Source organism: Eleutherodactylus coqui, chromosome 2 (assembly GCF_035609145.1).
Source record: "Eleutherodactylus coqui strain aEleCoq1 chromosome 2, aEleCoq1.hap1, whole genome shotgun sequence".
Classification (NCBI taxonomy): Eukaryota; Metazoa; Chordata; class Amphibia; order Anura; family Eleutherodactylidae; genus Eleutherodactylus; species Eleutherodactylus coqui.
This window is the reverse complement of record NC_089838.1, coordinates 12,823,066-12,850,980: the sequence shown is the minus strand read 5'-3', so window position 1 is coordinate 12,850,980 and position 27,915 is coordinate 12,823,066. Positions and strand designations below refer to the sequence as shown.

At 44.5% G+C, this 27,915-nt stretch overlaps 1 protein-coding gene across 1 annotated transcript; it reads right to left on the bottom strand.

Annotated features, from left to right (window-relative positions):
* Positions 1–1,224: 1,224 nt before the first annotated feature.
* Positions 1,225–26,891, bottom strand: LOC136611102 (matrin-3-like). The gene is made up of 15 exons (XM_066590376.1): positions 26,773–26,891; positions 17,224–18,115; positions 14,827–14,888; positions 13,869–13,895; positions 13,562–13,701; positions 12,478–12,527; positions 11,437–11,580; positions 11,095–11,220; positions 9,482–9,652; positions 9,269–9,400; positions 8,820–8,857; positions 7,516–7,879; positions 6,382–6,718; positions 6,032–6,153; positions 1,225–3,940 (listed from the first exon to the last, which is right to left on the bottom strand). Exons 2-15 carry the CDS (start codon positions 17,992–17,994, stop codon positions 3,896–3,898), a joined length of 2,529 nt encoding a protein of 842 aa, XP_066446473.1. The 5' UTR covers positions 17,995–18,115; positions 26,773–26,891; the 3' UTR covers positions 1,225–3,895.
* Between the last annotated feature and the right edge of the window lie 1,024 nt (positions 26,892–27,915).

Sequence of the window (27,915 nt, the reverse complement as noted above, 5' to 3'; positions counted from 1 at the left end):
GCAGATAGTTGCAAGGTCTTTATTTGCAGTGTCATTTGTCCCTACATGTATTTGTAGGAATGGGTGGTGTTTTGTAAGACTAAAAAGAGTCTTGACAGCCTATCAGACACCTTTGATTTGTGCACCTGGAAGACAGCACACCTCTCGTGAAGTGTCAGGTCTGCAGACAGCGGCCCCTAATCCTCTCAATAGGAAATCTCCCACAACCACCACTCTCTTCTTCTTAACAGCACTTTACCCATAGAGAACTGTATAGTAAGCACACAGTCCTCTTGAATGGTCATTTCTTGCTGTACCTCTTTCTCCTCCGCTCTGTTCTTTGTGGAGGCGATAATAGGCCGAGTCTTTGAATGGATCGAAGAATATAATAGCCAAAATGGCAACTAGTTCCCCACTTCCTTCTGCGTCTTTCATGTTTGGGTTGGCATATCAAGGCATTGGAGATAATTTTCGCTGATCAGCCTAGAATTTACTGCACTTCTCTATATAGATTTTCCCTTTTCAATCAACTTTTTAAGTCAGAATAGTCTGGAACACATTTTCACCAGTATTTTAGAAGGAAATGCACAATAACCAACATGTGTGACATTTGCCACCCTCCTATCTTAAAGAGTCAAAATCCTCCCCTTTCCCCTTCGTTCCACAGAATTACTTCAATTTAACTCCCCACTCCTATTTTGAAAACTCCTATTTCAATTCCTGAGAACGAGCGGCACGCACATCCCAATTGTTGGCACTATTTTTAGGCCTGTATCACAAGTGCTAATTTGCAGCGTTGTGTGTGATTAGTACACAGATTTCAATGGGTTTGTTCACACAAGCGTATTCTGCGCACACATTTTGAATGATTTCCCAGTGGATTTGCTCAGAAAAACACAATGGGCTATCAAGTTAAATATGCTAAGGAGCATGCTTTGTTGCTGCATGTGCAAAAAGGACAGTGAAACACGCAAAAATGCAACACCCATTGCGCAAAAGCGCCTACGTTCCTGCGACACTGGCAATTACTCCACTATACTTACAAATAAATTACCTGCTATGTAGAAATCACTTCTACCAAAGACACCAGATTAATGTTGGACTGCTTTTGGCACTTCACTGGTTTTACCAGAACGTTTGCTCAGTTTATATATTTTTATTCCTTTTGCACATAAATTTATGTAAAAAAGAAGAAAAACTGGTTAGATTTATAAAATGGCCAGAAGACAAAACGCAACACATCTCCACTTTATAATACAAGGTTTTATTTAGAATGCTCTCTAAATAAATACGTAAAGATTCATCTAAATTCCAAGCATGACAACTGGGACACTATGGCATCACAACGTTCTACAGCTTCACAGTAAGGGCAACACTGTTTACAGAAATATGGACATTTGGCATAGGGTCGTGAGAAAACGAAAATTTAAAAAATTGTTTTTAGACTCTTAACCCTTTACTGTAACCTAATCTTACATTTGCACATTAAGAGCTAATTAAAGAGATTGTCTGGTTACTGGACAACCCTGCTTCAAAGGACCCCCTGTATTAAAATATACGGTACTACACTTACCCCTCTGCGGCCACCAGGATCCAGTGCTGCAGCCCAATTGTGATCATAGGGAGTGTTGTGATAGATGTAGTCACAGGAAACCAGGTGACCACTGCAGAGTCACTTCACTTAGGATGTGAGCATTGATGCCAGGGGAATGGACAGTGACGCTGCAGCGGGCAACCGATTTCCTGTGACATTAACTGTCACAGCAATCACCGGGACTACAACTGAACCGCAACGCTGGATCCCGGCGGCCACGGAAGGGCAAGTGTAGTTCACTTTATTTTAACAGAGGGGAAGCCGGGATGTCCAGTAACCAGAGAACCCCCATTACGCTATGAAATGCTACAGACTCCTGTAGCTGCATGCAACTACAGACTGCACCAACATGGTAGGCGTGGGTTTATATTCTTCATTAATAGCTGCATGATTTCAGATAAACAGCTGTTTTACTTGCAAAAATCGCAGCACCATTAAACACAATCACAACGGCTGCAGTTTTATGGATAAAATCTGCCATTTACCTGCGGCCACCGCTACGCTGGGCACTACAAGTCAGCGCCATGTGAATACTGATCATTCCATGAATGTTTTACTGCATTCTAGAGAGTATACCTAAATGCGTTTTGAGTCCCTTGTCAGGGTATATTCACACAAGCAAAGATGGTTTTAGAAACTTCTGGATGGGGCTTGAACTCCATGCATCTGCTTCAGAAACAAGCCCATTTAGATAAAGAACAGATTTTCTGCAAGAAATCTGCCATGTGTGAATATCTTTAAACAGGAAAATAAAATGCTAACAAAAGAGACTCTGGTCCTGGAAAAAAAACAAAAGAAAGATGGCTGCACCGCGTCTGACTACCTGATTCACGCGGTACATTAGCATGCATTATTAGCCCAAGACACTGCACACATTTGCTCTCATTGGTCGGGGCCGCCTATGAGCAGTGCAGCATGTCGTGTCTTGGGCTAATGATGTATACCAAAGCAAAGTGTGCATGAGGTAGTCAGACGCCAGCGGTGCAGCACTGAAATATCATTTTAGAAGGTTATGTTAAAGGAAATGGGATGGAGGGATGGGGGGGGGGGGGAAATAAAAAATCCCCCTCCCCTTATACACAGCATTCCTCCTGGCCATGGAAAGCATCTAGGATTGGTGCTCAAACTGCATTTTAGTATTGCAGCTTCTCCTCATGTGTAGCAGTCAATTGATGCAAGTGGCGCAGTTTTAGGGGGCGAGGGGTGGAGGATCTAAATAATCTCTTTAAATCCCCTTCTGGTTTTTTTTTTTAAGTTGAAAAATTTACACAGCTTACTCTAGTCTCCAGTTCTAAATGGGAAAAGTTGCAAGTCTCCTGACAGCTGTATTCCTATAAGAATGTGCACAGAGCAGAATCAAACATGGATTCTTTACCAGAAATCTGCCAAACATTGTATTTCCGCCACGGATCCACATGTGGATTTAACCTTGTCAATGGGCAAAATCCGTGTGCAACATTCCTGATGTGATTCCGTGAGGATCTGTGTTGGAAATTCTACATTTAGATTTTGCCAACAGAGCCAAATAGGCTTATGGATTCCCAAACACGCATAGAAGTTTGCAGTTTAGCCAAAAATTTCAGCCACAGAATCCATGCAGAAAAACCTGTGTTGGATTCTGTTATGCGCACATATTCCAACATTTACAGTAACGCCTTGAAGGCGGCTCCAATAATTCAAGACGGGAGAAGATACAAGTTTTCACAGATTTTCAAACACAAAAAAAGGAATTAAACACAGATTTTTAGGAAGTTCTGCTTTAAAAACAAAATGCTGCTTAGCGGTGAAGCGGACCATGGGTTCTCATAATAACATGCCGTACTGCACATTAAGAGGGAGAGGCCCCACATTTGAGACCCTCTTGGGTTTTCCTAGAACAAAGAATTTACAGCGGTGCTTATCTGATGAATCAAAAAAACTGATTGGTCAACCTAGGAGGGGAAAAAATAAAAACAAACACACAAAACCACTTACACCGAGTGCGGCGATGTACATTAAAAAGAGACAAACATTTAGCTAATGCTGCATGCCAAATATGCCAAGGCTTCCCGACAAGCTGGGCAACAATGTCAAGATCTTGCGTCAGTGATGCGACAACGCATGGTTAGCTTTTGAGGTGAAGGTGGTGGTCTAATGGCGGAAATTTAGCAAGATGTCATCCCGCATCTGATGCCAGTGTAAACCTGCTGCAGAGCAAAGGCCAAAAGGACATTGATTGCTACCAACATGCTATTTACTTGGCAGACTGCCATAAAGCCTTAGCTTTTCATGTTGCAAACTAAAAAAGAACAAATTGAAACGAGGGTTTTTTTTCTGCAGTATTTAGTTTTTCTTCTCTGGATTCTTTGCCAGCTTGGTGAGAACTTTCTACAACAGAAGGAAAAAAAATAAAAATTAAAACACACAAATATGGCCATGAGTCATTCATACCCTCTTCCATGGTAATCGATATGAAATGCCAGGTTTCAATTGCTCCTCTTTAACAACGTATACCCTTTGAAACCTCCTTCTGGGAATTCACATCTGTTCACCCACAAAAGCACAAGTTAAAGTGGTTGCCAGATGGAAGCTAGCTGCAGGAAACGTTACTCACATGTTAAATTTACTCTGCCATGGTCCTTGTCGGTCTGCTTATTCTCCTGGAGCAGTGGTGCGCTGTACATCCACATGACAGCTGCAGCCAGCAGTGATTCTAGCATGTACAGTCTTGGCAAAATGTTGGGACTGACACTTTTCTCCCTTCCTAAAACCGGGCAGCTGGGCGGAAAGCAGGTGGAGCCCATTATGGTCAATGGGGTCCGCCCGGCGCTGTTCAGGTCCGTCCAGAAGTGGCACAGATCATCCGTGTGGATTTCCCTTTCCTACTCACCGAACGGAGCAGGAAAACGAAATCTCGAGTGCAAGTTTGATGAGAAAAAAAAAAAAAAAAAAGACCCAAGCAGCAAACTGAAAACCTGAGTGTGTGCGCGTCTCAAAACCTTTGGCACAACTGTATGCCATGTGAACACAGAGGACAGTAAACACCAGAGACTACCAAAGCTGAATTTAATGGGGATGAGTAGTAGGATTTCCTGCAGATCATTTAATTTCTTCAAGTCTCATACAAACCTTTAAAAAGGGATTGCGACAACATACACAACCCCTTTCAGAATGCAGGGACACCATTTAGCCAGGAGATGTTGATGGGGAAACCATAGCCGGCCCATTTTCCCCAGTGAAACAAAGTATTACAGGATGATGATGAAGATGGACTGTCCTGTAATACAAGGACCGCACAATGGCCTCCAAAACGGCAACCACCTAGTAAGGGCAACACTCCGCTCAGGATAGAGCAGATGGGTTCCATGCAGGGGAAACCCGCTTTATGACATTCACATGAACTAGGCATGTGAACAGGGATTGGTTCCTTAGCATATCATCTTTAAGTTGCGTAGCAATGTTGGTTAATGGGTTATGGGTTGCTTACTAGAATCTACCCCATTGTGTTTCACATGGGGCCGATGTCAAATTTCTGTACAGGTCAGTCAAGTTCTCCCCACACCAAACTAAGCAACACTTCACCCCTCCTCAAGGATTTTCTACATGGCACTATTGATATATCAAATTAAGAGAGGGCCTCTAAGGGGTTTCCCAGGGAAATACTACTGCTGACCTATCAGGATAAGTCATCAATAGCTGATCGGCCAGGGCCTGTCGCTCAGGACCCGAATGATCAGCTGAGCGGGCACATGCTGTCAGTGCCGCAACACAGGAGGTTGAAGCGGAACCTCTGTAGTGGTGGGCGCTTGCAACTGCAGGCATGGCTCACTGATTTCAATGAGAGCCATGCCTGCAGTGACAAGCGCCGGCCCTTACGCTATATGTACACAAAAATATATTGGAAAACTTTTTTTGTAGCACAGGGAGAGAACACATCAATTGGGACTTTTGTTTTTACAGTGTTAAATATACAGCATAAATGACATGAACCATTTTTTCTGCAGGCTGGCACGATTATGATCGCAAACTATCTTTTTTAGGTTTTTCTACAATAAAACCTTTTTGGGGAATTTTTTTTACATCATTGTATTGAAAAGCTTATATCTTTATTTTTTCAAGGACTGAGCTCTATGAGGGCTTGTTTTTTTGCGTGATGAGCTGCAGTGCCTTATCACTCACAATAGCGATCTAACATTCGCTTACCATGGCAACCCATTGCTCCTTCTGAACCCTTTAGATGTTGCGATGTACATTGATTGCAGCATGTAAAGGGGTTAAAAGCAGGTGTCACTATTGGTATCGAACCCCGCTGTTGTGGCAAAAGGCAGACTACCAGTCGGCACCTGCTGCAGGATGATATGGGCTCACTTCTGATCATGAAATAAAATTAAGCGAGTTGCGTGAAGTACCCCTCTGCTAGGAGGCAAGCTTACGTCCTGTAAAGTCAAAGTTAAAAGGCACAGAAACCTAAACACTCACCTTCAGTTTCTGGTAGTGAGGTAAGGTACTGCAGTGGGTAACCTTTGCAACGTCTTCATTGGTATAGAATAATGAACACAACTTGCAGTAGAAGCCAGTCTTGGGAACAACGAACTCCACACCTTAAAGTGTCAATATAAAGCAGATGTTAATACATGACAACCTTTAAGTAGGAACCTACAGTTATTCTTCAGCAGCTTACAACTTTAAAAATGGTGATAAGACATTTGCACAGGTGCCCCTCGTCGTAATGCAATGCCATACTAAGGTAAAGACCATGCCCAAGACCCCTTAGTCTGGCACCATAGACACTACCTGTATCCAAACATAAATTATGCACACATACTTACCAACAGGATTATTGGACTGATACGGGCCAAGAAAATAATCCTTAGTTAATGCTGCCAGAGGGTTTATTTCACTTGTGCTTTCAGTGGCCTTAGTAGGTTTTCTGGCAGCCGTTTTGCAGGTCCCCTTTTCCGCTGCCTGTTCTGCCTCCTGCTCGGCCTCATTTTCTTGCTCCGTTTCTTCCACACTTGTGCTAGCCAAAACTGAACTGCATTCCATTTTAGCCCTTTCTGCAGACTTCTCTGCAACAGCAGCTTTCAGCCTATCCAAATCCTCTTCATCACCGACCTCATCAAGAGTTACAAAATCATCTATATTCCCAGAAAACTTGGCTGCTCCCTGAAAGGAAAAAGCTCATTTATATCAAAACACACTGAAATGTCTTGTCCAATATCTAATCTTAGTTTAGCAACCCAAAACACTAACAGACTCTTTACATTAAGGGGGAATGCAAGATTTCCGCTCATAATTTTTAGCTGCAATTTGACCGCGTAAAAACTCACGTGGTAGACAAATCGCGGAACGCCCCATTTCTGTGCGAGCCTTGCAGAGGTCTGCACAGAAACGTCACCGCTGACACGCTGGCTCTGCGCATATGCGGCTGTGTGCCAGCCGCACATAGAGCAGAGACTAGACGGTGGGAAAAGGTGAGCCGTGGGTCAGAGCAAGGGCACTGGTTGCATCCCGCTGCGAGAATTCTCTCAGCGGGATCCGACCAGGCCGTTTGCATTCACCCTAAACAGGGATTCAGGTTTTTGTTTTTAGATTGAGGACTTCTCCATAAGGAAAGGTAATCAATACTGTAGCAGATTGTGAGGGTCCAACACCCATCATCCCTGAACATAAACTGTTCGCAGAGCTGCTTTGCACAGGAACTAGCAGTGCTCTACATATTGTACAGTGGCCTGAAATGGTACTGCAAACTCACTCCTACTTTACATCTTGAGTTTCTAAAAAGGTCATCTAAATGACATAACCGCTTATCAAACATTTGTATGATGGTGCTGACGTCAGAGTCTCCACTAAACACTATTGTAAAAAAGAGATCTGAAAGTCATGGAGACCCATATTACTATAACCCGATTGCTGAAGTAACAGTCGCTATTGTTACACCCCACACTGCAGCACTCCTGTACCTTCGGTTTCTCCTCAGTGAAGCCTGCAGTGGGAGCTGGAGACAAAGGTTCCTGTGCCTCCATTTGGTCTTCTCCATCATCGTTTGTGTCTGCCTCGTTTGAGTCTAGTACTTCATCATCAGCCACAGAGCTACTGGTTTCTAGGAGAGCAGTGGCTTCCTCCTCCTCGTCCTCCAGAAGATCCGCTTCACAAGAATCTGTCACTATATCTTTTTGATCAGCCTCCTCTGAAGTGTGAACGGTATCATCACCAGTGATGTCTTCTGAAGAAACCTGGCCCTCTCCATCATCACCTTCAGTTGACTCAGGCTTTCTCTGCTTCTCTTTGGCACCCGCTTTGTGGTCTGGAGAATGAGCCCTCTTGCTAAAATAAAAAATAAAGGCAAAAAAGTGACAAACCATTCAATAATACAGAAAACGACTGTCATCCATCCTGCTACAGAGAAAGAAAAAAGCTCATGTAGTGCAGAAGTGAGAATGATAAAATACTGTTACTAGAGGGAGCTAGATGCAGAAAGATTTATACTGCTCTCATTGGGCTAATAAGAAATCTCTAAGCAGTAAGCTCCCTCTACTGGCAGGTGCAGGCAATCACACTTAGCATCCAACAGTCCATTATGCAATTTACGGTTCTGCTAGCTTCCTTGGCTGAACAAGGGAGAGATAGATAAAAGGTGCCATTATAGAAGGAGTCCGGCAGTCGCCCATTTCCTTCCAGGTGCAGGAATATAGCAGGAAGGTGCTGATCTAGGCTATGCAAAATCTACTAAATATATGGAGCAGGCAGGGAAGTGCGCAGACCATCTCAGCAAGTCTGAACTATTCTTCTGCAATTCCCTTTCAGTTTACGTGCCAACTGCCGAAATCTCAACAACTGCAGCATTATGTAGAATCAGAAACCAGCAAAACTGTCAACTAAACAGAAAGATTACACAGCCCAACACATACTTTGGTGCCAAATATTTTACAGATGATTTGTAACGTATTTGATGCGTAGAATTCAAATATGAATTTACTTTTCTCCTATCAGCTTTCATTCTCGAGATATATGCATACAGCATGCATACCTGAAAAAAAAAAAAAAGTGTGCATCAATTGAGGTAATGCTTTTGTTTATATGTAAACAATAACATGCCATATCTCTAAAACTATAGCTGATAGAAAAAAAAACTACCACCATTTTTGGAATCAGCGTATCAGGTATAGCAAAGATCAGCTTAAATATCTCAGGCACCAGAAAATTAATTTTTATTTGTTATGCTGTGTTATTAATGCATTACCTACAAAGTGGAGTAAACACTTACCGGGTCTTATCTTTCTGTTCAATAAGTTTGTTTGGGATCTGGAGAGAGAAGGGAAAAAAAAAAAATTATAAATGCATTAAAAAAGTGGCAAATAGAACAAGTTTAAGTCCTTGATGACATCATACATGCACGTTTGCTCCAAAGGTGTCAGCAGCCTTTGACAGATGAATCAGCTGCAGCAGCCAGGGTTGGAGATAATGCCGATCCCAGCCATTAACCATTCCACTGTCAATTCTGACTGTGGCATTTAAATGAACGGCCTGGCGAAAACGACACCACCGGTTGCCGTTCCTTCGTAATGGCAGTGACAAATTAAGGGCTTTAATGGACCGCATACTACATTTCAGGCAGCTCTCCACTGAGGGATCAAACTATTACACTGTAAGAGGGCATAGATATTTAACTATAAAAAAAAAAAAAAAAATTATAAAAAAAGCCGTAATGCTTACCCTTAAAACCAGCTTCTTGTATCTCTCAGAGAGATCTACTTTCAATGTCTTTCCCTGGAACATTAGAGGGACGATCTCACAACGCTTCACCATGTCCTGAGCGTCCTCCAACCTCTCCATTTCAATAAAAGCCTGAAAGTCAATTACAGCATATTCACACTAATATCTTAGTCGACCAAAACCCACCTGAACAGCGACCTAAAGTAAATGTACCTGATTCCTCACTCTCATTAGAATATAGGTTTTCACTTTCCCAAAAGTCTCAGCAAGATTAATCAGTGCAGAGTCGGTGAAGCCATAACTGGGTAGCCTACTAACGTGCACCACGCGGCTGACTTCTGTTTTTTGGGGGTCAGGTTTTGCTTCAGGCTTTGGTTCAGATTTCTAAAGAGAAAAAAAAACAAAAAAAACACAACCCAAATCTCAGATTTTACCTTTAGATTTTGGCAGGGTTATTCCTCCTGTCAAAGTTGACAACTGAGCGTTACCACCCCCTTGTCAGTAGAGTGTAATCCTGCATACAGTCAGCTCTGAGAGGTAGGCACACTGACAAGGGGAGTCGTAACAGTTGGCAATTTAGACAGTTTTCAGGATGAGCAAAAGAGGAACACAACTTTAAAAAAAAAAAAAAATCCAGAATTTTTCTTCCTAAAGTACTTACTAAAAAATAAAAAGCAGAGCTGATCTTTAATCCCTTCATTGCCAACGACTTATGCAACGTCTTGCTGTTAAACACTTCCAGACATGGCCAAGTTGTAAGGCCTACCAAGTTCATGAAGCCAAGATTGTAGCGTTTAAACGATGATGATTACTAGAGATGAGCGAACGTACTCGGATAGGCACTACTCGTCCGAGTAAAGTGCCTTATCCGAGTACCGCTGTGTTCGTGCTGAAAGATTCGGGGCGCTCCGCTGCTGACAGGTGAGTCGCAGCGGGGAGCGGGGCAGAGCGGCCGGGAGAGAAGGAGAGAAAGATCTCCCCTCCGTTCCTCCCGGCTCTCCCCTGCAGCTCCCCGCTCCGCAGCGAGTCCCGAATCTTTCAGCACGAACACAGCGGTACTCGGATAAGGCACATTACTCGGACGAGTAGTGCTTATCCGAGTACGTTCGCTCATCTCTAATGATTACAGTATAAATACCGGAGCACAGCACGTCTTTGAAGCCAGAGAGCAGCATGAAATGCTTCTTCTCCCGCTCTACTGGAAAAGAGGTGTGAAGGATCGCTGCCCATTACCGTCACTTCTCATCCCTGTACAGCCTCTAGTGACCTCATGTGGAGAAGCTCCTGCATACTTGTTTAAGCAAGTTTCACTTCATTACAGTTTATTGAGCAGCGTCGGCCAGTGTTGTCTAATTGTTAGCGTTTTCATGGTCTGTATACTGAGTTTTTAAAACCAGTCTACCAATAATGCATGAAGTTTTAATTTTATTTTCGGTGCTGGAGTTCACCATCGCTGCGGCATCAGATTTTTAGCAAAATATCAAATTGTAGTATTTTTTTCCCTTCTCTAAAAAGGTTACAATTTAATGCAAAGTTGCATGAAAATGTCCATGAATGTAAAGTGCTGGTGGCATTTTCACAATGTGACTGGCGTCTCCTTTCAGAAAATATATGGGTATGGGGTGCAATATAAAGGTTTTTTTTTTTTTTTATAATTATTTTAGGATTCAAGTTCTATTTAGGTCTCCCAAAATGTTAAGGAAAAAAATTGTCCAAGCGGCAAAAAAAAAATCAACTTAATGTTGGTATGAAAAATACTTTAAACCTTTGCAAAAAGAAAACAGCCGATTACAGAACAGACACATTTGAAATAAGTGAGAACTTACCTTAATACGTTTATATTTTTGAGACAGGAGGACGCGAACAGGCTTCCCCATGATGATAGCTGGATTTGTAGTGTAGTAGTCTACCACGGCCACTGCATCTTCTGCAGTGGACATCTCAATGAATGCCTATAATAATGAAGGAAAAAGTATTTTTTTGAAAATAAACAAAATTGTAGCTCTAAGATTTCAGGCGACGCGTTCTGTGATGTTGCCCAATAGCTGTGTATAAATCTGCATGATGTATAAGGGAACTTACAAGTTTTAAACCAACTGTATACATATACACACACAGTGATAGATCTTTGGGGGGGGGGGGGGGGGGGGCTCGCCAGTCACACCCACCTCATTCATTTTGTTTAAAATCAAATGGTTGGTGATTTCTCCAAAAGGCTCAGCCAGCCTTAGAAGTCGGCTCTTCAGATTCCTCCCTCGCTCAAAGTTTATGATATGAACCACTCTCCCGGTTCCATATCTGGCTGGTTTCATCTGTAGGAAAATAAAAAAATAGTTCTGCGGGTCAGAAAATAGCAGCGGGAAATTTTTATTTATCTTTAAAAATAATTTTTGGCTTTAAAAAAAATAAATAAATAAAGTTATTATTTCCTAGTATATTATATAGCACCATTGAAAAATGCAACTCTTCCCACAAAAAAACAAAAAACAAGCCCTCAGACAGCTAGGTCAATGGATAAAAAGTTGATTTTCAAATTTTCAAAAGTGATTTTCTGAAAGTGGGGAGAAAAAACTAAAAATGGAACAAGAGCCACATCATTAAAGGGTTAAAGGCGTTTTCCATGACAAATATTGACCACTTATCGTCAGAACACGTTATCAATATCAGATAAGCAGGATCTGCTGCTTGGGGCCCCCAGCTTTTTGAAGAGGACTGGTTGTAGAGGGTGAGCACCGCTGCCTCTTCTCTGGACAGAGGAATGTACTCTGCCCCAGTATGCAGTTAAGAGGCTGTGGCACTCGCCTGAGCACTACAAAAGGCTAATCAGAGAGGTCCAGAGGGACAGATCCTCACTAGAGATGAGCGAACCTACTCGTTTCGAGTAATTACTCGATCGAGCACGGCGATTTTCGAGTACTTCAGTACTCGGGTGCAAAGATTCGGGGGGGGGGGGCGTGACGGAGTGGGGGGGGGGGGGGGTGGTAGCAGCGGGGAACAGGGGGGAGCCCTCTCTCCTTCTCCCCCCCACTCACTCACGGGGCCCCCCAAATCTTTTCGCCCGAGTACGGAAGTACTCGAAAATCGCGGTACTCGGGCGAAAAAGGGGCGTGGCCGAGTAGGCTCGCTCATCTCTAATCCTCACCAATCAGAAACTGATGACCTATCTTAAGGATAGGTAATCAGCAAGTCTTGAAAAAAGTTATACATACCGGTGGTCTGTTCTGCATATGCCTTGGTCCAGGACCACGTTCTTCCATTCCTGAAATACAAGGATAGAAATTTCATTAAAAACATACCATTTCATTGCTTGCTTCAAACTCAATTTTGAACTGCAGTCTATTTTCCTAAGTGTAAACTCATAAGCAACTGAGGCTATGCTTGCACAACCTTTGAAGTAAACTGCATACTTTTGCCAGATCCCCTTTTCCAGGAAAGCTAAGGTTTCCAATATAATTAGATGCAAACGAGCTAAATGGGATGCTTTGGCATATGCGCAGCCCATAGAAACCCATGGATACATTGTTATGGCCAATTTTACACAAGCATAACAAGGACATATTTCTCTACCCAAACTGTGGCCAGAATAATGCACTCCTGTTATGCTATACCGAGTTATCTAAAACTTAAGTTATGGCAGAATCAATTCTATTACCAATCCACAACATAGGTGATCTGACTGGTAGCGATTCGACTGCTAGGACCTTCAGTGATCACAAGAATTAGGATCCTAAGCCACCCCAAATGAGCACAGCAGCAGTTACACGTGTACATGATATCTCCATTAATTTCTGTGGAACTGGCAGAGATAGCCAAGTACAGGCTGTCACCCATCTCCGTCAGTTCCAATCCAAAGATGAATGGCACATGTGACCACCCTTTAATTCATAAACACTCAGGACTCCCAGCGTTCGGATATCACCTAGCCAGCAGATCAGTGAAAAGTTTTTTTTCTAGGACAACCCCCTTTAAGCCTGGTCGTGGCTGCATTCTAACATGTTTCATAGCTGTGATCTCAGGACCACAAGAAGTTACATAGCATCTTATGGCGATTTAAGTAGAACTGCATGAAATTAAGGTCTTGTGACTGTTAAAATGTGGTCTTACTGTGCCTCCCGAAACTACACTAGGAGGGACCACAAGTACAAAAAGAAAACCAAAAGCTATTAACAAAACAAGACTACAGAAAGGTGGCGGTAAGGGGAAAAGTCAGTGGGGAACCCAAAAGCTTGTCTACGAAGAGTATTGCATCCACAGATCTCAGATCCCCTCATGAAACAGTTAAGTTAGTCTCACCCCCTAAGTGAACCCTTGGGCCTCCATGTCTTCCTTCGGGTCCACCGCCCATGGATAATAGGGATTGCGGCTGTGGTGGTGGCGGTCCCAATAGTCCTGGTGCATGGTTTGTGGACTGCCGCAGCATGAGCGAATCTCCCCTACAAAATGGATATTCATTTTTATTCTACAACCGTTACAAATAAACAATAGGCAAGACGATTAGAAGACAGGCATACACCAGAAGATGCAGACAGCCAATGATTGCCATTTTGTACACCGCTTGACTCCCTGAAACACTTCACAATGATTTTCAGCTGATACTTACATGCCATGTCCATTCCACTCTGGATATCTAGATTTGGAAAGAAAAAAAAGTCAAAATTAAGTATGCCACGTCATGCAAGTTTTAGGGACAAATGTCTCTGCAGATAAATACATGAACTCTTTCATTAATGTATTGGTCCTTCGGACCAAGGTTTCAGCCTCTAGAAAACTGCAGAGAAAACACATTTTGCAGTCACTACACCCCTCACCAGATTGCCTGTCACACTCTGGAAGTCTCCTACTTATGTATATTGCAGTCACTTCCATGCAGTGCAGCCTCCTGCCTGATGCTTGTCAGACACCATCTTGATGCTGCGATTTGCGCCTGCCTTCTCTTTCACTATACTGCACTATCAGTGATGCATCAAACCACAACTACATGTGCAGCTAGAGACAGTACCATCTCCGCCTGCAGTGGGCATTTCCATTAACATACATATTCTATTTCTAGGTTACAGACCATACATACAGGTGATTGAACTAATATCTCATTCATTATAACTGTGTGAGAGGAGCTTTAAACTTCCGCAGCAACAGTGCATTCACAAGCGGCGAGCAAGATATCATTCCAAAAAGAACGGGAAAAAAAAAACCAAAAAAAAAAAACCACGCAGCTTATGTGAATACATTTATTATAAATAACCAGTTCTATTTTCATGCAAGTTGTGCATCTCGCAACGCACGAACCCGCATGATAAAACCGCCCATGTGAATGCACCCGAAATGCTAAACACACGAGTCACTGACTGAGAAGACTGCCAGGAGTTTCAACTAGAAAGGAACTAAACAAGATAATGCCAGCTGACATATAGGGGCCAGTCATAATTTTAAAAAATTAAAAATTTAGTTGGCTTGGCCCTTTAAGGCAATTGTGTTTTGCCTACTCCAAAATTTTAGTCGCCTCGCCGACAATAGATCTTTCACAATGAAACAAATCCAAATGGAAATACTTGACATACACTTCAAGCAGAAGCAGTCGATGTCTTCTATGAGTGAGACCGCCAACATGCTCAACCCAGCCCTAGAAAAGAGAAACAATTAGTAGCATAATACAAGTATTCCAGTACTCGGGCCAATATTAATCCCATTCAAAAACAAACAAGTGGGTTGGGGTCATTACACCAGTTTTCCCTTTTTCTCCGATTACAGAACCATAGACATTGGAGGCCAAGTAACAACCCTCATTTTAGTCTCCAGTGTCTATAGGATATACCATAAGTGTCCGATTACCGGGGGGCGTCTACTGGGAGAAGAGGGGTACCAGCCCAGTCAGTTAAAAAGGTTGTCCAGAATTGGAAAAGCACAGCTCTTCTAAAAGAAGCTACATACATCTGCAGGTTGTGTCTGGTAATGCTATTCCCTTTAAGTGCCACATTGCATCCATCGGTTGTATTGTTTTCTTATTCTGGACAACTCCTAAGCGGTTTTCCCACCAAAACCGCTTATCATGTACCCACACGATAAAGGATAGATCGCTTGGACCCCCACTAATCATGAAAGCAGCACCAGCCCAAGTCTCCAGGAAGACTAGAGCAGCAAATGCACATGAGTGACTACAGCTCCATTCCCTTCCATGGGACTGAGTGGGATAACCAACGCATTGCTAGGCCATCTCCACAGATCGTGGCGGTCAGGCCACCACAGCTCCATAAACGCGGAGTGACTCAGGGGCGCCGTTCTCTTGATTGTTGGGAGTAGCAGTGGTGGGACCTCCAGGAATTATATGTATCACCTATCTTGTGATCAGGTGATAAAGGTTCATGACAACCTCTTTAAGGCAGCCATAGACTAAAGGCCCTTTTAAAACAATGATTGTTTGAAAAAAGAAAAAAAAAATCCAAATAGAGCGAAAGGAAACGATAATCGTTCAGTCTAAACGTGCGCCAAACAATAATCGTTCACTTTCCTTCATCATATGCAGGCATTAACATCATCGTTGGCTCGTTCGCTTACCGTTCAGTTTAAACTGCAGCCGTTCTCAATTATTTATACAGCGAATGCGAACTGACCGATTTCTCGTCTGAACGAGCCAGCGATGTATAAACATGCTGCACGAGAGAACAAGCGAATTCAGACACCGTTGACTCGTACAAACAATAAGTCACTCGTCTAAAAGGCCCCCAAACTGAGTGTGCAAACAAGCTGACAGACCCAAGTGGTGAAAGCTGCACACGCGCATGGCCACCACTTCAGTATGCAACCACCATTCTACCAAGCAATGGGAGCTTTAGAAGCCCCTCTTAGTCAACCTGCAGGTAGAACACAAGTGTGAGATGGGAAACCCCTTGAAGTGAAGGAAATCTGGTTCTGTAATAGGAAGTCCATTGATCAGTGAAAGAATTTGTGTTTGCTCTACTAGAATATATCGTTTGGTGAAGTCTATTCTGTAAGGAATAGTGATGGAGCTCACGATGTTAAGAGATTCTGGTGCCCATCGAAAAAGGATTTTAAAAAGCCTCATGACTACAGACTTGCCATCCAGGCAAAGTGAGAAGGTTTGTAAGGAACGTCCATGTGTAAATTGAAAGGCGTTTACTTCCACGTTTACAGTTTAGTGCAACTGTAGAGTAAATTCTTGGGGTAATATAAAGTATGAAGTTTCAAGAGATTCCAGTCAGCAGAGGAAAAATAAGGTAAAATGAATAATGGGAGAAATAATGCGCAGAATGCTTGGCCAAGTGCAAGAGCTCAGGAGGGATCTTCAGCAATGCCCCAAGTATCACCACCCAACCAGAAACGCTCACCACATTTTCCCTCTAAGTTATATGCCATCTAATGTTGGCTAAAATAACGATAGGGGAAGCTACCTTATTACTGCGTCCCAGAGGTTCTTCATCAATTACCATTTTGTCCTGGTACCATTTATATTGATATCAGACTCGTGGGAGCCGGAGAACCAAGGGATTTGTCTCAAGACCATTCTAACTGTTGGCCATGTTCTATGATACTTTCCATGTGGCCCAGGTCTTACCGTACTCAAGGATGATGATCGAGTATATAAGAGCATTGTGCAGTTATTACCATTTAGTTTAGAATGAAGCATATATACTAAGAATATGAATAAATCAGAAAGTTAAAATACTTTGGAACAGTTACACAGAAAGGCATGTGCCAATATGGTTAAGACTCGAGAGGGAATGCCATTTGAAGGAAAACCAGGGGAAGAGTAGTGGGACAAAATGGATTTTGGTAGATGAACATACGCATTACGCAGACCAAGCATGACTACTGCCCACTTGAGAAAATACAATTTCTAAGACCTTTCTAAAGTAAAGGTCTGAGTGAACCCAAAGAATAAGATCTATCATGACTTAAGGTTTTATGGCCAAAATAAGCTACTGGAGGTAGGAACTCACCTTCTTAGTATGGAGTGGCATGTCACAGAGGGAACAGAGATGGGGAAAGTCTTTTGGCAATCGTCCGTGGAAATCATCAATGTTTCTAATGGATGGCATTCCTCTCGTCTTTTCAAAGACAGATCGTTCTTGTGGTTGGCTGTAGCTCATGGGCTCATAATCTGTACTAAGCTTACGGAAAGGAGCGTCAGATAAGAAACGGTCTTCTCTAAAGTTTTCCCGATCTCTTAAGCGTTCATCTAAATCCAGTCTGTCGCGATAAGTGGGCTCTCGAGAGCGGCTCCCATGGTCGTAATCGACCACATGGTCGAGACCGGATGAGCGATCAGGAAAACTCTCTCTTCTGTAAGGCCTTACGTCATCATCCCAGTCACTGCTAGATACTCTCAATGGCTCTCGAGGAAGTCGCTCTCTGTAACTCAACATAGACATGTCTTCCGACCTCCTCCTCTTAATCTGCTGAATAAGCTGTGGCAAGCTTTCAGGAGTGATCTTCTCCTCGGGATAGCGACTTAATTCATCCAAGTCCCTGGAGGACAGACCAAAGCTGGCCAAGATATTATTGGCCTGATTGGGGTCTCCTCTACGTTGAGAAGATAAAGGAGGAGGGGGAGGAGGAGGAGCTCTGTTACCAATACTAAATATGGATGGCAAGTTTTTGGACGAGGGACCAGACAGTAAGGTACGAGAGCCTTGCTGACTTAATTTAGAGCCGGAACCGATGTTCATGAAGTCTCTACCTAAAGAGGATTGAGAATAGGACTTCGACATGGTCGTACTATTGCTCTGGTTCACGACAAGAAGAAAACAGAAAAAAACACGAGAATGTTCCGAGAATTGAGAATGTGGAAGACTGAAGTATCTTCGTTAAGTAGAAAGACGGCACACAATTCTGTAGAAAAACAAGTAATTTTAGTCAACACAACAGTCATCTGGTTACAATTTGAACAAAATCAGGACTGAAAAGTCAACATTTTTATACACACAGTCCCAAGAATGACAATCAAGTGTAAGGATCCAGCAACAGATGTGCTGCTAAGCAGACAGTGAACAGAAAGGAAGATGGAAGGCAGGGACAGGTCTACAGGAAGGTTGTACACGACTGCTCATACTTTTCACTTTTGTCTGGTAGAGCTTGAAAGGAGATGTGATTTTATTTTTTTTTATTATTAATCAATACCTGTGTCAAAATTCAGATATTCTTATGATGTAACGGGGTTAAAGGACACAGACCCAAAAAGAAATATACAAGTACATATAAAAGATACCAAGGAAAGATGGATAAGGTGAGTGAAACGGTACAAAAAGTGTTTGCACCAACGCAATTCATAAAAGGTGAACACGGTACTGCGGCAATAACTTGGAAATCTCTTTTCCTGAACAGCTGTGGATCATTTTCTACCAGAACTTGTAGGTTCCCAAACATAAAACTTTGACCATCAGCACAGCAGGTGCGCTTCGGAAATGAGGGGGAAGTCAAGAAATAAGGTTCCCTATTAAGTTTTGTACTATATGTTTAGTCTAAATCACCACATCATTGGCTTTGCTCAGTTTTGGCCATTGAAGGAATTTTGAGTGATAATCGTAGCATGTAAAAGGGCCTTTAGTTGTCTAAATAGTAGACAGAGCAAACAACTCTAAGGCTACACCACCAACAAGAGCTTTGAGGATGCCAGTAATTAAGTTTCTAAGGAGTCTCCAATGCAGACATACTATTCCGCTATATAGTCAGGGCCAGAAGAAACTGGGATGAGACAACCTGTAACTTTAGGGTGCTATTACATGGTTTGTTTTTTCTTGCGCAAGTTTTGTGCGTTACAAGATGAACAAAAATAGAACCCATCATTTACAATGGGTCTATTCATAAGTGATTAGATTTTAGTAATAAGATTTTCCTTTAATTGAAGCATGTTATTTTTAGGACTCTGGCCCATTATTTCAATGGGACCACACAAAAACAGGATCACTTGCATGCAGATGCAATTTTCATGTGAATGCGATGTTTTTAGATACATGAAAACTGCATGCCATTTCAGTAGGAGGAAAAAAAAACAAAAAAAACACGTACAGCAATATGTTTTTCTTGCAAAATGGATCGCACTTGCATAGAACAGTATTTTTAAAGATACTGTAAATACAGGCTTAGAACTTTCTCAAGCAGTGCTGAGATGTCAGACTAGGTAGTATGCAGAGTTATAGCCTGCTGGTACAAACCAGGGAACCTTTGTATTCCTGACTTCCCCTCATACAAACAGTGGAGCGTTGAGCGAGGGCGCCAATCCCATACAGAAAGCACCGTAGATAAGAAACCATATGCAATGAAAGCTTCACTCTATACTCCACAGACAGCACGTTACACGTGCCCATAGGCTGCAGTTCTCATTAGCCATACTGGTGTAGAGTGAAAGGAGAGGAGATGTACTTCGGGCACAGAATGCCATTCCATATGGATCAGGAAGACGGGGGTAAAAGTCGTTCCTAGGTATGCAACACTGACCAATTACTTGGCAGAAGTAGAAGGTGTCTAACCCAGGTACCTCTGGGTGTCTTGATGCGGGCCAGGGGACCGCTGCTACAACAGTCAGCCTCAAGCCCCTCTTACAGGGAACAGATCTGGATAGAATCTGACGACAAATTAAGGTGGGGAACGACAGGCAGAATGACTGCAGGGGCATCGATAGATGGGGTGTAGAGGGTAGAGGAACAAGAAGGAGGAAATATATGCTGCAGACTTTAGGAACCTGCTGCATTTCAGAAGCTGAACATGTCCTCTACCTGAGATCTGTCCAGCCCTGGTAACCCGTGTCAGCAGGATAACCCATGAGCTGCACTATGCTAAAGCAGCAAACCCTATAGCAGAGGTCAAACATCCCTATCCCAGGGGTGGGGTCTCCCCAGACATGGATACTGATGGCTTATGCTTAGGATAACCAATCAGCAGGGATCCAGAAGCTGTAGAGGCAGCAGTACCAGGAGCTGCGCAGTAAGTTGGTGCTGGACGTGTATACCAAGGAGCAGCACTGTGTATACTATAAGGGGGAATGAACTTTTCTTCAGATGTATAGAATGATACGAGGAGGCAACAAGAGACCTACAGGGAGCAGCGATAGGTTATATTCTTCTATATGGGGTGCAGTGTTAGCAGTTACAGCTAGTTTAGTCTGCACTGTAATAGGATCACCTGTAAGAAACAGTAAGGGGCTGCAGGGTTATACACACTTACCCACCTCCCGCTATCAGCATGCAGACCATGGCATCGCACTCAGTGCCCCAGGCGTGTGCACACGCACTCCCACTGATCCCTATGGGAACGCATGCGCACAGTTTGCAGCTTTGAGTCCTCGCACCGGCTTTGGAGGCTGACAGTGCAAGCGTCGGGAGTCTTAAGTGTAAAAAGCCTCCCCAGAGTCCCGGAAACACCCCAAGGGCACCATAACTCAGATCGTGGTCTTCATAGCTGCTGGCCGATTCCTTTTAATATGGATTTAAATTTGGAGACTAAAAGTTATCTGGCTCCTAGCTGGTCAGTACAGAAGCCAACCGCTGCTACGCCATTTTATTTTTAGGTTTCAAAAATAGTTTTCTAGCGCCAGGATAAAAAATAAAAATTGACACTTTAAGGTCAGGCTAACAAGCGTAAGGTTACCACGTATCACACGTGCGATATGTGGTAGTTTGCAGGCAAATACATTGACTTACACAATTTCGCTTACATTTGCATATATTTGTAGGAATTACATAAAACATGAGCGCAGAAAAAAATACAAACCGCAGTATGTTCTATTTTACACACAAGAGCACCCACTGGTCCTTATAGGTGTGTCATCAATGCCTCTCATACAATTACATAGCGTATGGGCAGCGTTCATATGTGCTATTCTGAAGCAACAGCGCTGGAAATAAAAATAAAAAAATAAAAAAAACACAGGAAGACTGCGCATGGCAGCGTGCGTGAGATACAACTCAACGGGCTATTGGCAGCGCGTGTGAAGAGTTGCGCTATGACAATGCGCCCCTGTGAAAGTGCCTTTATACACAGCAATACCAACAACCAGCAGTAGGAGGGCGCACCTTAACTAAACTTACTTTAGGGCAGTTACAGTTGGCAAGGGATAAGGGATTCTGCTTCTCCAATTACATTTTACATACATAGGGCGCTAGCGTACGCTACCAGGTTTCGCGCACGCAATACACAGCACCAAAGTAATACCACACGTAAAGAATGTAAAAAATATATATATATATATAATCACGGCAGACACCACCTGACCGCTTATTACATGCCAAGATAATGTCTGGGGATTGTTGGCACACAGGAAGTACGCAATTCATCGCACACTTGCTGCGCAATGCGCGTGCGGTACAAAAACGCTGGAGTGAGCCCATACACCAACACACATTCCTCCACAACGCCAGAAGAGTTGGGACACTAAATGTAATGCAGTAAAAAAGAAAAACACTGCACATGCGCCAGCTGGAGCTCCCAGAAGCATCCGCCATGCTGAGGAAAGGAGATCCAGGCGACGCAGAAGAAACCTGCGCTGGACTGAGTGGTAAGAAATGTTTTTTTTCCCCTCGCCATGTCCTTGGGCGGATACCACTGCGGGATTCAGCAATGGTATCCGTGCGTGCAAGTGGACATGAGGCCTTAGGCTGGCTGCCCACAGGCGCTGCGATATACCACCGCGGGAGAACATTCTCACTGCGATTTTTATATAAGAGTGGAAAATCGCCTCAATTCTCCGCTTGTGTGCATCGGGCTGCACGGTCTCATTAGTTATCCCATGGAAAACGGTCATTGCGTTACCGATGTGCAGATTATCGTCATGGGCAACACAGTGAAATATCACGCGTGGACAGGAGGCCCTAAGGACCAGACACTTTAGGGAAAATACTATATGGGAGTTGTACTATTTTTTCCCCTTTACCCACCAAAATTTTTGCTGCATTTTTTTCGGCAACTTTTTCGGCTATTTTTTTTTATATCCTTTTTAAGGCCTCATGTCCACGGGGAAAATCAGATCCGCTGCAGATTCTACATGGAGAATCTGCAGCGGGTCCCTCCTGCCCCGCGGACATGAGCGCCGAAAATAAGAATTTAAAAGTATTTACCATCCGGCGCGGGCGGAGAAGATCAGCTGTTCCTCACGGCCGGATCTTCATTTTCGGCCGGCGGATGAATTCCTGACGCCGGCGGCACGTCGCCGGCACGTCGCAGACGTGCCGCGCGCATGCGCCGGGCACATCCGCCGAGCCGAAGCAAGGAAGATGCGGCCGTGAGGAACAGCTGACCTTCCCCGCCCGCGCCGGATGGTAAATACTTTAAATTCCTATTTTAGGTCTCCCGCGGATCCGGACGGCTTCCATAGGCTTCAATAGAAGCCCGCGGGAGCCGTCCCCGCGGGAGACCCGCACGAAAATGGAGCATGGTCCGGATTTTTCCATGCTCCATTTTTTTTTAAATCCCTTTTATTGACGATCCGCGGGTATTTATCTACCCGCGGGTGGTCAATGCATCCCTATGGGATGCGGATCCGCATGCGGGAGATCCGCTGCGGATCTTAAATCATATTTTGCCCGTGGACATGAGCCCTAACACTGGCTTAAATTTTTTGTTTGTTCAACTGAGAGTAAAAAGAAAAAAAAAGTTAATTTATAGCTTATTTCTAAAATTGGTATATTTACACTAAAATAAAGTATGGCAATGGGTTCCTCATATTGATATAATTTGTATAGTTTCGGATTACAAGGCGTCGGTGGTGGGTCATTTTCTCTCTTCTGTATGTATGCTCTCATCTGATTTTTTTACTTCATCTTCTAACTATATTTTTACCATCTATGGCCCCCATGACATCAAAACCACTGAGGATTAGTCACATTTTTTTTTTTTATTTCACACTGTAGCTGGGGCATCCATAAGGGCTAATGCCCACGGACGGACGGGGATACGCCCACGGATTTACGCCACAGGTGATAAACAAAAAGTCCCCGTTTCCCTGACCTCCATTAATACTATATGGTATGGAAACCTCCACGGTGAAACAGAACATGACGCAATTATTTCCCATTGTGGAAATCCACAGCAGAGTCACACACGTGAGCACCGACAGGCAGAAAAACTATTAGGTTCAACAGAACCTAATAGCTGCGGATTTCCGCCGCGGGGAATGCGGCAGAAATCCATCTGTGGGCATTAGCCCTAAGAGTTCCAGTTACAAGGAGCTCTTACTGTCATACCCCTGTAGTGACGATAGTCGCTAACAGAGCCAATCAGGGTCTGCAGGGACCCTGAAGCTCTGCTGTGACAGAGGGCACCAGGTGGTTCTCACTTTTGAGTAAATTAGTGTGTGGCTTGGAAAGGCAGCGGCAGAAGAGGTTAAAAAAAAAAAAAAGGTTTCTCCCTACTCCTGTGGGTCCTTGGTGGTGTCTGACAGCCGAGGATCCCCCACCTGCTGTTTGATTGGGGGAGTAGAGGCTTTAATCCCACGTCATACTTTAGCTTGAAAAAGGCCACTGGCCGAAATGTCACTGCCTGCCTTATGGGTGAATAAAGTCTTTATCCATCACTTACACCTACTTATGCTGCCAAGCCTTTTTCTATGTGGATGCTTCTGTTACTGGATGGGATTAAATCCCAGGAACAGAGCTCTGTCTAGTTAACCCATTTAGGACTCAAGGGGTTAAAAAAAAAATAATAATTTGGGAACTGATGGCAGCAACACATCTAAAGTTGTGATAGGGTTAACAAAAGGCTGAAAAACTGGTAGAAAATTGATCGTCCATCTGCTTTTGATTAGTAAGTCAAATGACTATAAAAAGAACATGTTAGAGAGGCAGAGTCTCTCAGAAGTAAAAAAATGGAAGGGGGGGGGGGGGGGGGGCGGGTCAATCTGAAAAAAAAAAACAAAAAAAAAAACAAACAAAAACACACCAAAACCACATCTACAAAATTGTGAAACATTCCTCATCGTAAAGTTGCAAAGACTTTGAATACCCGACCATCTACAATACATAAAACCCAAAGATTCAGAGAATCTGGAGGAATTCATGAGCACAGGGCAGGCTTTCAATATTGGATGGTCAATATCCACGGCCCCTCAGCCATCCCTGCATTAATATCCACGGCCCCTCAGCCATCCCTGCATTAATATCCACGGCCCCTCAGCCATCCCTGCATTAATATCCACGGCCCCTCAGCCATCCCTGCATTAATATCCACGGCCCCTCAGCCATCCCTGCATTAATATCCACGGCCCCTCAGCCATCCCTGCATTAATATCCACGGCCCCTCCGCCATCCCTGCATTAACATCCACGGGCCCTCAGCCATCCCTGCATTAACATCCACGGGCCCTCAGCCATCTGTAATGCTAAGTCACTGCATGGGTTCAGGAATATTTCCAGAAATCACAGTTTGCCACGCAATTCACAAATTCAGGTTAAAGCTGTATCATGCAAAAAAAAAAAATCCACCATATGTCAAAAGTCCAGAAACACAAGCGTCTTCTCTGGGCCAAATCTGTGGTCAGATGAATCAAAATGTGAAATTCTTCTTGGAAACCACAGCCGCCGTGTCCTGCGGACACAAGAACAGAGACCTTCCAGCTTGTTATCAGCGCACAGTCCTGCATCTCTGATGGTACGGGGTGGCATTAGTGCCTATGGCATGGGCAGCTCACACATCCTGAAAGGCACTATCAGTGCTGACAGTATATAGGGGTTAGAGAACATATGCTCCAATACAGACAACATCTTTCAGAGAAGGCTTGCATATTTCACAATCTGGGGTCTCCTCTGTATTCCAGGCTCTTCCCTGCAGCCCCCTTATCAGACACCATCTTGGTGAAGAGATTTTTTACCTTCACTTTCAATCAATCCCACAATACATCACTCCAGTATTATTAAGGCTATACAGGGGGAACAGTTTAGTTATTACCTGCTATAGTCACTTAAATAAGTGATAGACCATAAGTATACAGCCTGGAGGATGAGCTGTGAGCTCCTCTATTATACTTGTGTGACAGTAAGTGACAGGAGATCACATGTCCACCTCTAGGCAGTAGCATCACACATTCTGTGAAGTTGACTTATGTCTTTTCACACTATGACTTGCACGTTACACTAAACTTGGCAGGTGTACGCAGGGTCGCGATGCATTTACAAGGTGGCAAATAAAATGTAAAAATGAAAACATTCTTTTGGCTTCCTTAGGCCTCATGTCGACGGGGAAAGTAAGGCCCGATGCGGATACTGCATGCAGAATCCTGCAGCAGGTCCCTCCTTTGCTGCGGACATGAGGCCTAAAAGAAGAATTACTCACCTGCCCGGACGCTGCGGATCTTCCCTCCGTCGCAGCCGGATCTTCTTTCTTCGGCCCAGAGGATGTGTTCGGCATGACAGCAGCATGCCGCGCGCATGCATCGTGCACTCTTTTAAAACTCCTGCTCTCCCGCGCCGGAGAGCAGGAATTCAGCTGCAGTAGTGCCGCGGATCCGGATGGCTTCCATAGGCTTCAATAGAAGCCTGCAGGAGACTCGCACTAAAATGCTGCATGCCGCAGGTGATTTCCTGCACACGCAATCCGCGCCTCAGGGAAAAATGACATCCGCAGGTATTTAACGATGTGCAGGTGTCCAATGCATCCCTACGGGGCGCGGATCATGCTGCGGCTCTATCCCCGTGGACATGAGGCCTTAGACCGCCTGCACACAGGCAGATTTTTGCTGCGGTGTCTGCACCACAAATCCGCAGCCAATACCGTCCACAGCATGCTACAGGAAATGGATTCTTCCTGGACACGAGAGGACCAATAGCAATATCCGCTTACGGGGGGAAAAAATAAAAAAAAATTTAAAATCGCAGCATGCTCTCTATTTTAGGGATTTCACACGGACGGCTTCCATTTAAGTTAATTTAAGCCGTACGACCCGCAGCCTTCGCAATTTGACATGGTGGAGGGGTGGCAGGTAAAACGCGGGAAAAATAAATATTTAAAGGAGAAAAAAAAAAATCTGCAGTGCGCGGCGGACAGCGAGACGCCCGAACCATCCGGGATACAGGTGAAAACGAAAGAAGGGTACGCAGGGTAAACGGCCGCGGTCTGCGCCGGAATCTGCCGCCACCCTGTGATACGGCCTCGCTCTGATGCTAGAGGTGAAGGGGAAAATGTACGGACAAGGGCTTCTCTTCAGGCGCAGCTCGGGCGTCACACAGGAATCACGTGAAGCTGATGTAAACAAAGCCTGGATGCGGCCAGACCGCAGTCATGTGACCGCGCCGGACACCAGGCCACCGCTCTCTACATTTATTTTAAAAAAGGTCAAGTTTTCAATATTTGCAATTTTAAGAATTTTTTTTTGGCCTAAAATGCGTTTATTTTGTAAAGTTAATCAAAATGTGTGAATTGCCAGCAGATAGCACGGGGTACGCTACAGAACAATGTCAGCACAACGCGGCCCGCCACACACAGCGCTGGAAGACCAAGATGGCGCCAAAGTCCCCCTCAGCGGCCCGGCCCCGCCGCGCTCACAGGCAACTAGCTTCTCCTCACCGCTGTCCGTCCGCTGCACACGATACTCAGCTCTCCACCATCACACGCCGCCACTGCGCAGATCCTAATTCGTGACCTGAAAAACGTCTGTTCTCAGCACTTCCGCTTCCGGGGGAAAGGACACGGGGCTGTGAAGGCGGGAGTTGCTAAGCAAACCATAGAGTTCACCGCCCGCTGGCTAGATAGGACGTAGAGCGCGTTCTCTCCGGCAACCCGTAACCTAGCAACGTGAACTCTATTGCAAATTCCTGGGGTGTAAAGGAACTGTATTGTTGCCCCGGCAACCCCGCCCCGCGCAGCTAACAATCCATACTGTGCTCTTGAAAAATGAAAGCTGCGCAGGGCGGGGTTGCTGGGGGCAACAGAGTCAGATTTTCTTTTGTAAATCTGCCCCTTAGGCCTCCCTCACACATGCATTGCAGTAAGCGCCGAAATTTAAATTGTGGCGGCTGATACCGGCTTTTAGCGCTCCTCACCATTGATGGAGTGCACTAAGCGCTCAAAGATAGACTCCACTCGAAAATCGTGGCGCTTAAAAGTGGCGCGATCGGGCGGCTGTCCGAGCGTCTCTTTGAAAACAATGAGAGTGTTATAACACGATTAAGGTGGCGCTGAAAGTGCTGCGATAAAAAGCCCCTGTGTGAGGCCGGCCTAAGGCTGGGTTCACGTGAGGCGGATTCCCGGCGGAAATGTTGCGGTTTGGCCGCAGCAAAAAACCGTGAGATTTCCGCCGGGAGAAGCGCTGCTTCAAAACCCGTGGCACTTAGCCGCGGGTTTTGAAGCGGCCTGGCCGCTCGCTCTTGCGCTGCGGCCGGCGCTCCCATAGAGGAGAGCGCGGCCGCAGTGGAAGAAGTAGCAAAATGAATATGCTACAGCCAGCAAATCTGCGCCGCAGTGGCGGATTCGCCGTCCCGTGTGGACGAGATTTCTGAGAAATCTCGTCCACATGGCTGGCTAATCCCGGGATTAGCGGCCACATGCGGATTTGCCGCGGCGGAATTCCGGACGGAATTTTCACAGCAAATCCGCCCTCTGTGAACCCAGTCTTAGGCTTTGTAGCGCCACAGAATAGCAAAAACGCAGCAATATTGTGCAGAACGCAGCAGCGATATCGCAACGCCTGCGGACAGGCAGCCTTAGACT